The sequence below is a fragment of the Eimeria tenella genome, genomic scaffold (assembly GCF_000499545.2).
Source record: "Eimeria tenella Houghton genomic scaffold, Eth_scaff26, whole genome shotgun sequence".
Classification (NCBI taxonomy): Eukaryota; Apicomplexa; class Conoidasida; order Eucoccidiorida; family Eimeriidae; genus Eimeria; species Eimeria tenella.
The window spans coordinates 69-15,795 of record NW_013542471.1 but is presented as its reverse complement, the minus strand read 5'-3'; the positions used below and the strand labels follow the sequence as shown (position 1 = coordinate 15,795).

The 15,727-nt window shown below is 42.4% G+C and overlaps 3 protein-coding genes across 3 annotated transcripts in view; all 3 read right to left on the bottom strand.

The window, feature by feature from the left end:
- Positions 1-789, bottom strand: part of ETH_00024260 (uncharacterized protein) — a gene marked incomplete at both ends in the record, with an annotated part of 3,286 nt that extends 2,497 nt beyond the window's left edge. The window contains one exon of the mRNA XM_013375183.1: positions 103-789. Within this exon, the coding sequence (XP_013230637.1) occupies positions 103-789 (687 nt within the window). The remainder of the gene's footprint in view (positions 1-102) is intronic.
- A 5,350-nt stretch (positions 790-6,139) lies between these two features.
- Positions 6,140-8,476, bottom strand: ETH_00024255 (uncharacterized protein; the record flags this gene model as incomplete). The annotated part of the gene is made up of 9 exons (XM_013375182.1): positions 6,140-6,211; positions 6,299-6,395; positions 6,640-6,920; positions 7,024-7,101; positions 7,390-7,442; positions 7,503-7,582; positions 7,774-7,826; positions 7,983-8,090; positions 8,195-8,476. 9 exons carry the CDS (start codon positions 8,474-8,476, stop codon positions 6,140-6,142), a joined length of 1,104 nt encoding a protein of 367 aa, XP_013230636.1.
- A 698-nt stretch (positions 8,477-9,174) lies between these two features.
- ETH_00024250 (uncharacterized protein) lies at positions 9,175-15,472 on the bottom strand (the record flags this gene model as incomplete). The annotated part of the gene is made up of 11 exons (XM_013375181.1): positions 9,175-9,326; positions 9,569-9,822; positions 10,265-10,339; positions 10,663-10,952; positions 11,111-11,278; positions 11,763-11,801; positions 12,093-12,822; positions 13,245-13,372; positions 13,572-13,750; positions 13,888-14,310; positions 15,308-15,472. Coding segments are annotated over 11 exons (2,603 nt in total), but the record flags the coding sequence as incomplete, so codon positions are not given.
- Between the last annotated feature and the right edge of the window lie 255 nt (positions 15,473-15,727).

Sequence of the window (15,727 nt, the reverse complement as noted above, 5' to 3'; positions counted from 1 at the left end):
TGCTGCTGCTGCTGCTGCTGCTGCTGCTGCGGCGGCGGCGGCGGCGGCGGCCGCGGGCGCCGCGGCGCCCGGGTGTACAGACACCCCGACGCGGAAGCACACCTCCACCGCGCACACCTCCGAGTCCTTAAAAGTCATTTTATTTTTATTTTCGTTTTTGTTTTCGTTTCCGGACTTGGTGTAAAACGCAGTGATGATTCCGCGGAGGCGTCTGGAGGGCCGCAGCGACGTGTTGCTGCCGCCGCTGCTGCTGCTGCTGCTGCTGTGGTGTACGTACAGCTCCGCCAAGGCCGCGTCCGCCGCCATTTCTCGGAAATACATTTCTTTGAAAAATAAATTCATTGAATTCAAAACTTCAGCAGCAATTAAAGTCACGCGAGTCCGCACCAAGTCCACCAGGTGTATCCGCACCTCCTGCCCCACAAACAGGCACAGCTCCCCGGACGCCCCGCCCTCGCTCTCGCTCCCTGCTGCTGCTGCTGCTGCTGCTGCTGCGGGCGCTGCTGCTGCTGCTGCGGGCGCCGCTGAGGGGGGTGCTGCGGGCAGTTCGCGCTGCTGCGCTGCGGGCAAGCCGCAGTCAGCAGCGCCGGTCCCTGCTCCGGCTGCGTCCGAAGCAAAGGCGCTGAATACAGCGCAGCGCAGCTGCTGCAGCAGCAGCAGCTGCAGCAGCAGCAGCTGCAGCAGCAGCAGCTGCAGCAGCAGCAGCTGCAACAGCAATTGGTTGTTACTGCGGCTGCTAAGGCTGGGCGAGGTGACCAGCAGAAAGCGCAGCAGCAAAAGCGACTTCATTCCAACTTACAGAACATAAAAAGTATTTCTATTTTTAATTTAATTTATTATTTTATTTTATTTTATTTTACTTTATTTATTTTATTTTTATTTTTATTTATTTTTGAAAATAATAAAAGTGGAAAAGAAGCCGCAAAGCAGCAGCAAGAAGTTGGGGAGTTGGAAATGAAGGCGGAAAGTGAAAAGAGAGAAAACCAAAATCAAAAAAACAAAATTGGGAAATTGAAAAAGAAGAAATAAATTAAATAAAGAAATAAAGAAATAATAAGTAACTAAATAAAAGGAAATAAAAATAGATAAATGGAAGAAATGATAAATAAGGAAATAAAAAGAAAGGAAAAGAAATAAAGAAATGGAGAAACGGAAAGATATAAAAGGAAACAGAAATAAAAGGAAATCAAAAGAAATAAAAATAAAAAAAAGAAATAAATAAGAACACATGAAAAGAAATAAAAATAAGCAAATAAGAAATAGAAATGAACGAATAAGAAGTAGAAAGAAACAAATAAGAAGTAGAAATGCATAAATAAGAAATAGAAATAAATAAATAAACAAAAAGAAATAAAGAAAATAGAAAGAAATAAAGGAAACAAGAAGAAATAAAATTTCATTTCCATTTAAAGACTTCCTGGAAATGGCGCGAAGTCCTCGAAAGGCGAATTTTGTTTTTCGAATTTAATTTTAAAAAATTCTTTTTTGGATTTAGGCAAAAGATGAAAATGAAATAATAAATAAAAGTAAAAACAAGTAGGAGTAAATAGAAGGAAATAAAGAAATAAAACTGAACAAAAGTGGATAAATAAACAAAACTGAATAAAAGTAAATAAAGAAATAAAAGAAATAAAGAAAAGAAAAGAAAGAAAAGTAAGTAAAACTAAATAAACAGATAAAAGTTAGTAAACAATAAAAGCAAATAAAATAAATACAAGTAAAACTAATGAATGAACCAATAAAACTAAATAAACGAATAAAACTAAATAAACGAATAAAACTAAATGGAGAGACCAAACTAAAAAAACAAATAAAAAGAAATAAAAGTAAATAAAGAAATAAAAGCAAATAAGAAATAAAGCTAAATAAAGAAACAAAACTAAATAAACAAATAAAAGAAATAAAAGCAAATAAATAATAAAACTTCGTTTTGAGTTAAGGACTTTCTTGAAAGGAAAAGAAGTCCTCAAAAGGACAATTTTGATTTTCGATTTTAATTTTAGAAAAACTTTTTTTTCGAATTTTATTTTTCGAATTTAAATCCTCCGCCTCCTCGCTGGCCTCCAGTTTTTTGCTGAAGTGCCATTTGCATTCAATTTTGATTTCATTTCATTTTCATTTCTTTTCATTTATTTTATTTTCATTTATTTTAATTCATTTCCATTTATTTTAATTTACTTCATTTTATTTCATTTTATTTCATTTTAATTCAATCCCCGTAAATTCATTTTATTTCATTTGAATCCATTTTAATGGATTTGAATGGATTTGAATGAATTTCAATGCATTTTAATTGATTTTAGTCCATTTGAATAAATCTGAATGAATTTTAATGGATTTGAATGAATTTTAATGGATTTTAATGGATTTGAATGGATTTGAATGGATTTGAATGGATTTGAATGAATTTTAATGGATTTGAATGGCCTTTAATTGGTTTAAATTGGTTTTAAGTGATTTCAGTGGAATTCAAGGCGTCCAAAGGTGGAAATAAAGCCCTCGAGTTCGGCAAAAAGGGGAAAAGAAGTCGAAAGAAAAATGCAAGTGGCTGGAGAACGAAAAGCGCTCACAGAATGAGTTCGAGGGTTTTGTCGCGAAGGACTTCGAAGGCCGTTTTCGTCTTTGCGCGTTTTCGCGTCGAAAAGCAGTTTCGCTCTTCGACGCCTTTTGGTTTTTTCTGAAGTTGCAAACAGCTCCACAACAGACGCATTTCATTTGTTATTTCATTTATTTCATTTGTTATTTCATTTATTTCATTTATTTCATTTATTTCATTTGTTTTTCATTTCACTTCTTATTTCATTTATCGTTTCATTTTGTTTAACTTCATTGCAATTTATTTCACTTCATTTCATTTATTATTTCATTTATTATTTCATTTATTATTTCATTTATTATTTCATTTTATTTCCACTTTATTTCACTGCACCTTCACTCATTCATTTCTTCCACCTCCATTGAACGCCATCAAATGAATTGACAATAATGTCCAATTATAATTAGCAATTAATATCCAATATTATAATTAGCAATTAATTAGCAATTAATTAGCGATTAATTAGCAATTAATTAGCAATTAATTAGCAATTAATTAGCAATTATAATATCCAATTAATTGGCAATTAATGTCCAACTAATCAGCAATTAGTATTCAATTATAATTCGCAATTAACTGACAATGATATCCAACCAACCAGCATTAATTAATTAGCAATGAATATCCAACTATAATTAGCAATTAATTAGCAATTAATTAGCAATTAATTAGCAATTCATTGGCAATTAATTAGCGATTAATTGGCAATTAATACTCAATTATAATTAGCAATTAATTGGATGTAATAAATTGGCATTAATTGGCAACCAATTGGCTCCACTTAGTCGCTAATTATGTCCAATGAAACCCCACCTGGACTTTTCAATATTCAATAAATCAGCAATTAATCAGCAATGAATATTCAACGAATCAGCAATGAATATTCAATGAATCAGCAACTAATTGGATCCAATGAATCAGCAATGAATAAGCAATGAATAGGCAATGAATAAGCAATGAATAAGCAATGAATAGGCAATGAATAGGCAGTTAATTGGGAATTAATTGGGAATTAATTGGGAATTAATTGGCAGTTAATTGGGAGGCATGAGCAGCTAGTTGTGCGGAAAGCAGCTGCAGCCGACGCTTCAATACTCGAAGAATCCGCAATGAATCAGCAACAAAGTGGATCCAACGAATCGGCAATGAACAAGCAATGAACAAGCAACCAATTGGCAGTTAAGTGGCCACTAATTGGCAGTTAAGTGGCCACTAATTGGCAGTTAAGTGGCCACTAATTGGCAGTTAAGTGGCCACTAATTGGCAGGAATGCGCAGCTAGTTGCGCGGAAAGAGCTGCAGCCGGACTGACTGCAAAGTCGACTTGCAAGTCGAGCAGCGCCGCGGCGGAACTGCGAAATCCGAAATTCGGCGAAGTCGAAATCACCGCCGCCAGCGAGGCCGCCAAACTCGGCGCGAAAACTTCGCGGGACTTTTCTTTCTGGAGACGCAGTTCAGCGAGAAAAGAATTTGAATAAAGAGTGAAGGAAGAAAGGAATAAAGAGTGAAGGAAGGAATAAAGGAATAAAGAGTGAAGGAAGGAATAAAGGAATAAAGAGTGAAGGAATAAAGGAATGGAGAAGAATAAAGAGTGAAGGAATAAAGGAATGGAGAAGAATAAAGAGTGAAGGAATAAAGGAATAAAGGAATAAAGGAGTGAAGAAGTGATAAGAGGGTTTACACTGGCAATGGGGCTTCATTCAGTGGGCTTTGTTGAATTAATCACTGGGGTCCAGGAAATGCACGAATTTGAAGATGCAAATACGTATATTTGAAGAAATGGATTTGAACAAATGAATAAATGAATAAATGGATTTAAAAGTAAATGAATAAATAAATAAATGGATTTAAAAGTAAATGAATAAATAAATAAATGGATTTAAAAGTAAATGAATAAATAAATAAATGGATTTAAAAGTAAATGAATAAATAAATGCACTTGAATTAGTTGATCAAATTTGATTCGGATAAATTGGTTTACTTCTTTTCTTTTAAAGGGACTCGTGGGGGCAACTTCACAAAAGTGAGAAGTAAAAATAAAATAAAAGAATAAATGAAATTATTTTAATAAAGATAAAAGAACAAGTGAAATGAAATAATAATAATAAAAATAAACAGAATACGTGAAATGGTTAAAATAAAAGAATAAATAAACTATAATAATAATAATAAAAAGAATAAATGAAATGAAACGAAATGAAATGAAACGAAATGAAATGAAATTTTCAACGAAGTGCTCCTTGACGCTGCTTAGAATGGACAAAAAACACAAATAAATGAAATAATAATAAAAGAAGCATGAAAGAATAAATGAAATAATAATGAAAGAATAAGAAAAGAATAAACGAAGTAGTAAACAAAAATAAAAAGAATAGAAGAGGCAAATGAAATAATAAAGAAGAATAAAAGGAATAAAAAGAATAAAAAGAATAAAAAGAATGAAAAGAATGAAAAGAATAAAAAGAATAAAAAGAATAAGAAGAATAGAAGAATAAATGAATTTAAAAAGTTAATGAATTAAATGCAAGTTAAATTTCTCACTTGGAGATCTTTCGAACTTCGAAAGGCCCGCGGGATTTGACTTTTGAGTTTGGCGAAGATCTTTTCGAAAAGAGAAAACAATTCAACTTCCAGCTTTTTGTCTCCCTAAATAAATAAATAAATAAATAAATTAATTAATTAATTAATTGGTTTGTTTGTTTGTTTATTTCTTTTGTTTCTTTTGTTTTGTCTTTTTTTCTGTATTTTCAGTTCTTTCAGTTCTTTTGGTCGTTTGATTCTTTTATTTTTATTCCTTTTCTTTCCATTTAACTACCAAGTTAATTAATTAATCATTTAATTAATTAATTGATTAATTAATCATTTAATTAATTAATTAATTAATTGATTGATTAAGTAATTAAATGCGGACCTGCAAGCAGCTTTTTGCAAAAGAGCTGAAGAGCGCCTTCTCGCTGGTGATGTTCACCGCCTGCAGATCACTCGAAGTTGAATTTGGTAAATGATAATAAATAAAAACAAATAAAGTAATTAAAATAAATAAATAAATAAACAGGAATAAATAAATAAATAAATATAAATAAATGAATAAATAAATGAAAGTGACACTCTAATCGTCTCCTGGTGTCTATCCAGTTCCACGTCGATTTTCTGCATCCACCAACAGAAATGTTATTCGATTTAATTCAACAAATTAATTTAAAATTGAAACAATCAAAACAATTAAAGTTATTAAAACGATAAAACAATTGAAGCACTTAAAACAATTAAAGTAATTAAAACAATTAAAGTAATTAAAACAATTAAAGTAATTAAAACAATTAAAATAATTGAAACAATAATTAAAACAATTAAAACAATTAAAAGAGTTAAAATAATTAAAACGATTAAACCAACAATTGAAACAATTAAAACAATCGAAACAATTAAAACAACGAAGATAATTTAAATATTAAAACAATTAAAACAACAATTAAAACAATTAACACAATTAAGATAATCTAATTAATTAAATTAATTAAAACAATTAACTTTAACGTTGAATTCAATTCCCCACCAAGACAATTCGGTTCCACTCCGTTTCTTCAGGTGTATGTACACGGAAGCAGAAGGCGATCTGCAGAAATCGCATTTGCAGCAAAGCAATAAATTCATTGTTTATATTTAATTTAGTAAGTTAATTTAACTTATTAAGCCTCCCCACCTGCCCGCCGCAGACTCCGCAGCAAACTTCTTCGGCTGCTGCCTTTGCAGAAAACTCTTCAATTCCAAAAAGAGGTCCAAATTTAATTAAAAAAGAACTGAAACAATAATAGTGGAGTTTCCGTAAAGTTCCCCGACGCAGAATTAGGGTTTAGGGTTTAGGGTTTAGGGTTTGGGGTTTAGAGGGCTAGAGTGTACTGAGGGTTAGCCAGAAGTTGCTTTAAAGCTGTGAGGGTTTGAAAGTGTTTAGTTGGGGCTTTAAGACAGCACGAGTGGACTTGAGGTGGGCTTGCACAGGCGCTAGGGTTTAGGGTTTAGGGTTTAGGGTTTAGAAGGAAGTACCTGAGGCAGCTGGTGACCAGGCAAGCTGCTGCTGCTGCTGGCAGCAGCGGCATGCCGTTGAAGCTTCGAATTAAATATATTTCTTTCTGGTCATCTTCAGCATCTAAAGACAAGACTTGGGCTTTGACCTCAACTGCTGCTGCTGCTGCTGCTGCTGCTGGTGCTTCTGGTGCATCAGCAGCAGAAGCAGCAGCAGCAGCAGCAAGGCTTTCTGGGGGGCTATGGGTGAAAGCCTCGAAGCGCCGCTGCCCCTTAAAGACCAAATTGGTGTTTATTTTGAGCTGAAGAATATACAATAATAATAATAATAATAATAATAAATAAAATAATAAAATTTAAATTTCAAGTTGCTGCTGCACTACTCCATTTCAGGTGTACGTTCACCTGCTGGCACCACTGCGTGTACACCGCGCAGTAGTCTTCCAGCATCATTTCTTTCTTTGCATCCCAAATGGGGGAAAGCTGAAACAAATAAATGAATAAAAAGAAAATAAATAAATAAATGAATAGATAAATAAATGAATGAATAAATGAATGGCAAAAAGAAAAAGATCTTTAGTGCGAAAAAGAGCGGCAGAAAGGAGACAATTGGCACTTTTTAAAATGTGGAATTAAAAAGTATTTAAACACTTTTAAAAAAAGTATTTGATTGGAAGTGATTTTCCATATTTAATTTTTAAATTCAAATACTTGCTTTTTAAAGAGATATTTAATTGAAATTGATTTTAAATATTTTATTTTTTCAATTACCGAAATAGAAAACTCCGTCACCCACGCCCACTCAGACAGCGAGGCCTTCTCCACTGCGGGGAACAGATCAACGAGGGTTTAGGGTTTAGGGTTTAGGGTTTAAGAAGACGAACCTGTGAAGTTTTGGACGGAAGGAGCTGCTGCTGCTTCGGAAAGAGAGAGGCCGAAGCTCCAGACTTCGTTTTCGTTCATTCTGCAAATTAGAAAACAAAATAAAAGTAAAATAAATAAACAAATTAATTAAATTGAATCACACTGAATCGTTTTAAAGCTTATTCAATTAATAAAGTGCACAAATTAAATTAAATTAAATTGAATTAAATTGAATTAAATTGGTTAAATTGAATTAAATTGTTTTGGGAATGGCCGCGAGCAAAGAAGCACCTGATCCGGACTTTGAGGGGCTCTTTCAAGTCTCTTTGGGAGTGCAGCATAATCTGCAAAACAAAAAAGAAATGGAGAGAAGCAGCAAATTGAAAATAGCATTGAGTTGGAGTTAAACTGGAACTAAATTGGCATTAATTGGGGTTAAATTGGAACGAAATTGGAATTAATTAAATCAATTCATTTAAATGGTTTAAAGTGCCTCTCACGGCCTTCAAACCAATCCCAAACTCGCCGCCCGCCTTTGCGTCGTTTGCCTTCGAAGAGGCGAAGACGTCGCCGAGGGCGGAGACGGAGCCGCAGTCGATTCCAGCTCCCTTGAAGAAAAAGCAAAGCAAAATAACAATTAAATAAAGAATGAAAATAATAATTAAAGTGGACACGAAGTCGAAACTGAAGCGGGCTTTGCCTGCGGCCCTACGGTGTCGCGACACGCCACAGCCACTGCGGACTCGCCCAGCGAAACCGCCAGTTCAACTTCGCCGCCAGCGAGAAGTGGAAAGCGGCACTTAATTCTTTTTCTGCAAGCATCAACTGCATTATCCAGCAGTTCTTTGCAAACCATGAAGACTCCGTCTTGGGAGTTGAAGCCGCTGAGCTCGAGATCTGCAGCTTTCTTTGCAAAGTGCAGAAACGTAAACGCCAGCCGGCACTCACACTGACACAGAAACTCCCCCGCCGTGCGGCTCGCCGTCGCCGCCATTTTCCTTTTGAAAATGTCTTCGAATTTATTTATTCAATTTTGCAAAATGCCTCTTCAAAGCAGCAGATCAACAGAAGTGCAGCAGCAGCGGCGCCGACTTGCAAACCGCCACACCCCCAGCTGCCTGTACACCTGAAATCTGGCCAAACGCCGAAGCCGATCCGGTCCTTCTAAAGCCACTTTTTCTTTTCTTTCGCGCAAATAAAAGTTGAACTTTACTGTTTTTGCGTTTATTTTCTCTATTTCCTCCCCTCTTTTGCAAAAGATCTACTTTCCCGCAGCGGCAACCAACTCCAGAGCTGTTCCTGCTGCTGCTGCACTCGCCTGCACACGCAGCAGAACTCCAGCTGAGCTGCAGCAAATCCTGTTTCCACTAACTTCTACTTTTATTTCTTTTAGTTTCCTCCTAGAATCAATGCGATTGCATTTCTTGAAATTCAAGTTCTGTCCAGGAAATCAATTGAAGACAATTCAAAAGCCAAGCAGAAACAAGACTGCCAAGAGTCCCAAAAAAGAAAAAAGTGAATACAGCCGCCCGCAGCAGCGCAGCAGCAGCGCAGCAAGGCTTGCAGCCTCCCACAGTTCCCGCTCGCTGAGAGCAGCAGCAGCAGCTGCTGCAGCAGCTGCTGCTGCTGCTGGTTCTTCTCGCTCGCGGCTGCTGGGGCTGGCGAGGTGTACGTACACCCGGAGCGCGCTCTTCAGAGGCGCTCGCGAGGCAGCCAAGAGGCCGCCGTCACTTCATTTATTTCTCCCGAAGAAAAGTCCACAGGCTCTCCCTCGTGCATTGCTGCTTCGTAGGAGCAGCCAATTACGCTGGGCACTGGCCCGTACGCCCGCAGCTCCACCCCGCCTGCAGCAGCAGCAGCAGCAGCAGCAGCAGCAGCGCAGCAGCAGCAGCAGAAAGAGCACGAGTGAGAGTGGGGTGGTGAAAGCAAACAAAATGCTGCAATTTTGAACTTTTGGTGGTGGTGCAAACAACGAAGTGCAAATATCATGCAGCAGCAGCAGCAGCAGCAGCAGTAGCAGCAAGCTCGCTGCTGCTGCTGAAAAGTCCCAAGTTGGAGTTTGAAAATGCGAAGAGTCTTTCCTCACTTCTTTGGCCCAAAGCCTTTCTGCTGCCAGCAGCAGCAGCCCGCAGCAGCAGCTGGGTGATTCTGCTGCTCCTGCGGAGGTACTTGAGGGCCAGCAGCAGCAAAACGGCCAGCAGCAGCAGCAGCAAAGCCCAAATGCTGCTGCGGCGAACTGCAGCAGCAGCAGCACTAGAAGGCACTTCAGCAAATCTGTAGGCAAAGGGCCTCGCCGCCAGGGGCCCCCCGGGGTTTAAAAACTTCGCCACAAGTCCAATTCTGAAATAATAAAACAGCAAGTGCAAAGGGCCCAGCTGCAGCAGCAAACTACCCACAGCAGCAGCAGCAGCAGCGCAGCAGCAGCAGCAGCAGCGCAGCAGCAGTGAAGCAGCAGCAGCAGCTGCTGCTTCGCCCGAAAAAAGGCGAAAAAAGGCGAATTTTCGACCAATTCTCAGGCAATAAATAAAGAAATAGTTTAATTAATTAATCAATTAATTAAATTAATTAATCAATTAATTAACTAATTAATTAGTTAATTAATTTGGCTGCGTGCCTGTAGGCGTCTGTGTCTGCGAAGTCGAGGGGCAGGGAGTGCTGCAGCAGGCCGGGCGCCACGGGGACTTTTGCTGCTGCTGCGAAGCAAAAAGTGTCTTGGTAAATTCCGCAGCTGCTGCTCCAGTTGCTTTTTGCTGCTGCTGCTTTCGCCACAAACAGTTCGTACACCACAAACGCCTCGCCAACTGCTGCTCCTGCTGCTGCCACTGCAGCAGGAGCGCACGCCCACTCCTCGGACACCCTGCAGCAGCAGCAGCAGCAGCAGCGGCAGCAGTGGCAGAGCAACAATAGCAGCAGCGGCAGTAGAAGAGCAACAGCAGCAGCAGCAGCAGCAGCGGCAGAGCAGCAGCAGCAGCAGTGGAACAGCAGCAGCAGCAGCAGTGGAACAGCAACAGCAGCAGCAGCAAGACAGCAGCAGCAGCAGGAGCAACACAGCAGCGGCAGCAGAACTACAGCAGCAGCAGAAATACAACAGCAGCAGCAGCAAACAGCAGCGGCAGGACCGCAGTAAGTGCAGCAGCAGGGAAGTGTCTGTACAGCGGAGCGCATGCAGCAGCAACGGACCCGCCCTTTCCGAGTGTATCGACAGCTCGGGCCTTCAAAAGGGGACTCCAGGAAAGATGGATAAGAACACTTTTATTATTTTTGAAGTTGAAGAAGTTTGGCAGCCAGTGGCGGGGCCCCACAGACCACTGCAGGTCTGCTGCTGCTGCTGCCAGGCACTCAGCAGCAGCAAGCGGCTCCACCAGCACCGAGTACTTGCTGCTGCGGCTCCCCACAAACCCCGCCCGCTGCTGCTGCTGCAGCGGCAGCAGCGCAGCGCCCAGGTAGTTCACCTCGGGGCCCCACACCACCTGCAGCACAAACCCACGCCCCTGCTGCTGCTGCTGCTGCTGCTGCTGCTGCGGGGTGCGCTGCTGCTGCGGGCGCTACCGCGTGCCCCAGGTGCTCGAACTACCGCTGCTGCTGCTGCTGCTGCTGCTACTGCTGCTGCTGCTGGTTGTGGGCGCACTCTGCTGACGCGTCCCTGGCTGATGAGGGTTTGCTGCTCCTGCTGCTGCTGCTGCTGCTCCCCTTCCTTGTTTTGGAGTTCTCCAACAAGCCAAGAATTCTTTCCCGATTCTTCCCGAACCCCCACGCGGCTTTTGCCCCACGTGAAGTTCACGTTCCCGCTGCAGCCCTGCAGTCAGCAGCAGCAGCAGCAGCAGCAGCAGAAGCAGCGAGACAGAATAATAGGAATAAAGAAGAAGCAGTATGAGACTAGCAGCAAATATGGGTGCAAAAAGAAACACAGAAAAGCCGCAGCTGCAAAACCCGCTAAAAGGCTGAAGGGGGAAAAAGGAAATCTGAAAAAAACAAAAAAGATTTAAATTCATATTAAATTAAATAAAATTAAACTAAATTATTAATTAAACCCTTTGCACTTTTAATTATTTCATTTTCGTTTTCATTTCCGTATTTTGTTGCAGACTTTTCTGCGCGTGCGCTGAGGTGTACGTACACCTCAAGCGCACGAAAGGCAAAATTCAACTTCGGCTCGAAATGAATCATTTTTGATTTAATTGCACTTTAAATTTATTTAATTTCATTTTTAAAAGTAAATAAATGCAGAACTAAAAGAAAAACAAAAGAAAACAAATAAACAAATCAGAATTCCTCCGCACCACTTCCTGGACTTCAGCCGGGTGTATGTACAGACACATCTACGAAACAGCAAATGCAGAAAATAAAATAAATAAAAATAAAATAAATTAAAAAAATAAAAAAGAATAAAAAAATAAAACAATTCGAATATATCTGCAACAAAAGGAAACAAAAGTTTGTAAATTAATGGATATAAATGAGTGCATTATAAATACATTTGTTCTTTGACAAAAAACAGAATAAAAAAACGAAGAAAAAGACAAAAACGCCCCCACCAGCCGCCTGTGCTGCAGAGAAGCAGCAGCAAGCCTCCTGCTGCTGCTGCTGCTGCTGCTGCTGCTGCTGCTTACTTGGAGGGTGATGAGGAGGGGCTGGTTTTTGTATTTGTGCTTCCAAAGCCGCATAAGTGCAAAGTCGGAAATAAACATTTTTGTTCCTTTTGAATTAAATCGAGATTGGATTTGCGGCTTCTTCGAAAGAAAGCCGGGAGTGGGGGAGTTGAGCGGCAGCAGCAGCGCAGCAGCTTGCTGCTGCAGCGCAGCACGGATCCTGAAGAACACGGGAGCTGCTGCGGGCGCTGCTGCTGCTGCTGCTGCTGCTGCTGCTGCTGCTGCAGCCGGGTCCGCCTCGGGGTCCGCCGCCGCCGCCGCCGCTGCTGCTGCCTCCGGCGCTGCTGCTGCTGCTTCTGCCGCTGCAGCAGCAGCATAAACCCCTATTCGGTACTGACACAAAGGACTGTTGAAAAGATGCAAATTGTTTTCTATAACTGCAACAATTTGATTAAATTCATTTAAATGACCTTTGTCAGTATGCAGCTGAGAAGAGGGCCGCAAAGTCGGCGCCCACATGCTCTTGGCGAAGGTCTCGTTGTTGCAGGACTGTACGTACACCTGAATCGACTCCAGCGCTGCAGCAGCAGCGCGCTTGTACGCTGCTGCTGCTGCTGCTGCTGCTGCCTCGTCGTCTGCTGCTGCTGCGCTCTCACCCTCTGACGCGGACCCAATTGCTGCTGCTGCTGCTGCTGCAGGCTCGCCGCGAAGGTCCGGCTCCAACGTCACAATTAGGTGGCCCCCAGCAGCCCTGCAGACAGCAGCAGCAGCAGCAGCAGCAGCAGCAGCAAAGGCGAATTCGACGAAGATAGACAATATCGAAAGAGAGGCAGCAGAGACAAAAGGATACAAAGGAAATGAAAAATTAAAAGCAAAAAAGATTAAAGTGGTCCATGGGCAGCGCTGACGCCGAATGGCAAAAAACCGAAGCTGCAGCAGCAGCAGCAGCAGCAGCAGCAGCCGCAGCAGCTGAAGCAGCAGCGACTTCAGCACATCCTCTATCAGGGTCAGCAGCAACAGGCAGCCGCAGCAGCAGCAACTCCACCGTAGCGACCTCAAGCAGCAGCAGCAGCGGCAGCAGCAGCTGCTGCTGCTGCACCAGCACCTGCTGTCGCTGCTGCCCGAGCAGCTGCTGCCGCTGCCCCAGCAGCAGCAGCAGCAGCAGCAGCTTACTCTGCTTCGAAGCAAAAGAAAGCAGGACTGTCTTTGGAGACAGAATAAAGAGAAGCAGCAGCAGCATCTCCAAGTGCAACAAAAGCCCCCTGCTCCCGCGCTGTGAACTGCAGCACCGGCTCGTGGCCCTATAAATAAATAAATAAATAAATAAATAAATAAATAAATAAATAACCAAATAATAATAAATGAATTGTCAAGTTCAGTGAAGACAAAGCAAGAAGGAGAAGAATAAATATTCAAAAGGTTAGTCACTTGAATGGCCAGGATAAACCAAACCCTAAACCCTAAACCCTAAACCCTAAACCCTAAACCCTCGGCGCTGACGGGGTCTCTGTGGAGGTCGAGGCCGACGATGACGTAGAGGAGGCGTCGGAGGTGGAGGGTTTTTCGTTCTGCTTTTATTTCAATTTCAAAAACCCCCAAACCTCCAATTGAGTGTTTTGCTGCTGTCCAGCAAACCTCCGATTGGTCCGGCAGCACGCACTCCGACTCCGAGAACAGGTCTGCAGCAGCAGCAGCAGCAGCAGCGGGGACGATGCAGCAGCAGCAGCAGCAGAGGGGACACTGCAGCAGCAGCAGCAGCAGCGGGGATGATGCAGCAGCAGCAAAGGCAGCGCGAGCGCATAGAGCCTTTGCTCACGGCACCCAGCAGCAGCATTCGCAGCAGCAGCACGATCCACAGCAGCAGCAGCAGCAGCAGCATCCACAGCAGCAGCAGCAGCATCATCCACAGCAGCAGCATCATCCACAGCAGCAGCAGCAGCATCATCCACAGCAGCAGCAGCAGCAGCAGCAGCAGTACTGGGTCTCTGGAGGATCTCGGGGCTGAAGTGGAGAGCAGCAGCAAAGTGGCGGACGAGCTGCGGGTCTGAAGAGTTGAGTTTGAGGGAAAGATTTGCTGCTGCGTTCTGCAGCGGCAGCAGCAAAACTTTGAATCCTTTGGATTCAAAAAAAGATTCAAAAAACAAATCTAATGGCACTTCTAGCTTCGCATGCAAGTACAAACTTTGCTGCTGCTGCGCTGCAGCAACAGCAAACAACACTTCCCGCGGCGCCTCCGCCTCTGCACGCACCAGCAGCAGCAGCAGCAGCAGCAGCAGCAGCAGCAAACACTTCAAAACGCTCCCCCTTTTAATTCTTTTAATTCCTTTAATTGTTTTTAATTGTTTTAAATTCATTTTAATTGTTTTCAATTGTTTTTAATTGTTTGTAATTCTTTTAATTTTATTTATTGTTTTTAATTCACTTAATTCCCTTAATTGTTTTAATTCTTTTCAATTTAAATTCTTCTTTTGATTTTATTCATTTTGTCGCAATTATTTCTTTTTCTCAAATTGCCAAAATGACACTTCGCCAACAGCTAACTGCCTGGCTAGCTGCGTGGCTAGCTGTGCTATTTGATGGCTAGCTGGGCTAGCTAGCTGGGCCATTTGATGGCTAGCTGGGTGGCTAGCTGGGCTAGCTAGCTGGGCTATTTGATGGCTAGCTGGGTGGCTAGCTGGGCTATTTGATGGCTAGCTGGGCTATTTGATGGCTAGCTGGGGTAGCTAGCTGGGCTAGCTAGCTGGGCTAGCTAGCTGGGCTAGCTAGCTGGGCTAGCTCGCTGGGCTAGCTAGCTGGGGAAGCTAGCTGAGGTAGCTAGCTGGGGCAGCTAGCTGGGCTAGCTAGCTGGGCTAGCTAGCTGGGCTAGCTAGCTGGGCTAGCTAGCTGGGTTAAATGATGGCTGGCTGAGTGGCTAGCTGGGCTAATTTATGGTTAGCTGGAGTAGCTAGCTGGGCTATATGATGGCTAGCTGGGCTATTTGATGGCTAGCTGGGCTGTTTGATAGCTAGCTGGCAGGCTAGCTGGGATGCTGGCTGGCTAGCTGGGCTGTTTGATAGCTAGCTGGGCCATTTGGTGGCTAGCTAGGGTGGCTAGCAGCCTGGTACACTAGGGTTTAGGATTTCGGGTGCAGCTAATAAGGGTTTAGGGTTTAGGGTTTTCTCGAGGGAGTCCGCGCGAGGCCAGCGCAGGGCTCTGTCTGGCTCGCTAGGGTTTAGGGTTTAGGGTTTAGGGTTTACCTTCGCCGTGTCGATCGAAGACGGAAATCAACAACTGGCACCTGTCAATGAACTGCAAAGACCCTTCCGGAACCCTAAACCCTAAATGAGGGTCTCCAGCTTCCCACAGGCTTTTGGGGCTGCATGCAGTTTCGTAGTCGAGCCCTGTGGGGCCCCAGCCGTGTCCTGCGCGCAAACCCTAAACCCTAGACCCTAAACCATAAACCCCAGACCCTAAACCCCAAACCCCAAACCCCAAGCAACATACCCAAGACCCCGAACCCTAAACCCTAAACCCTCAACCCTAAACCCCAAACCCTAAACCCTAAACCCTAAACCCTAGCGAGCCAGACAGAGCCCTGCGCTGGCCTCGCGCGGACTCCCTCGAGAAAACCCTAAACCCTAAACCCTTATTAGCTGCACCCGAAATCCTAAACCCTA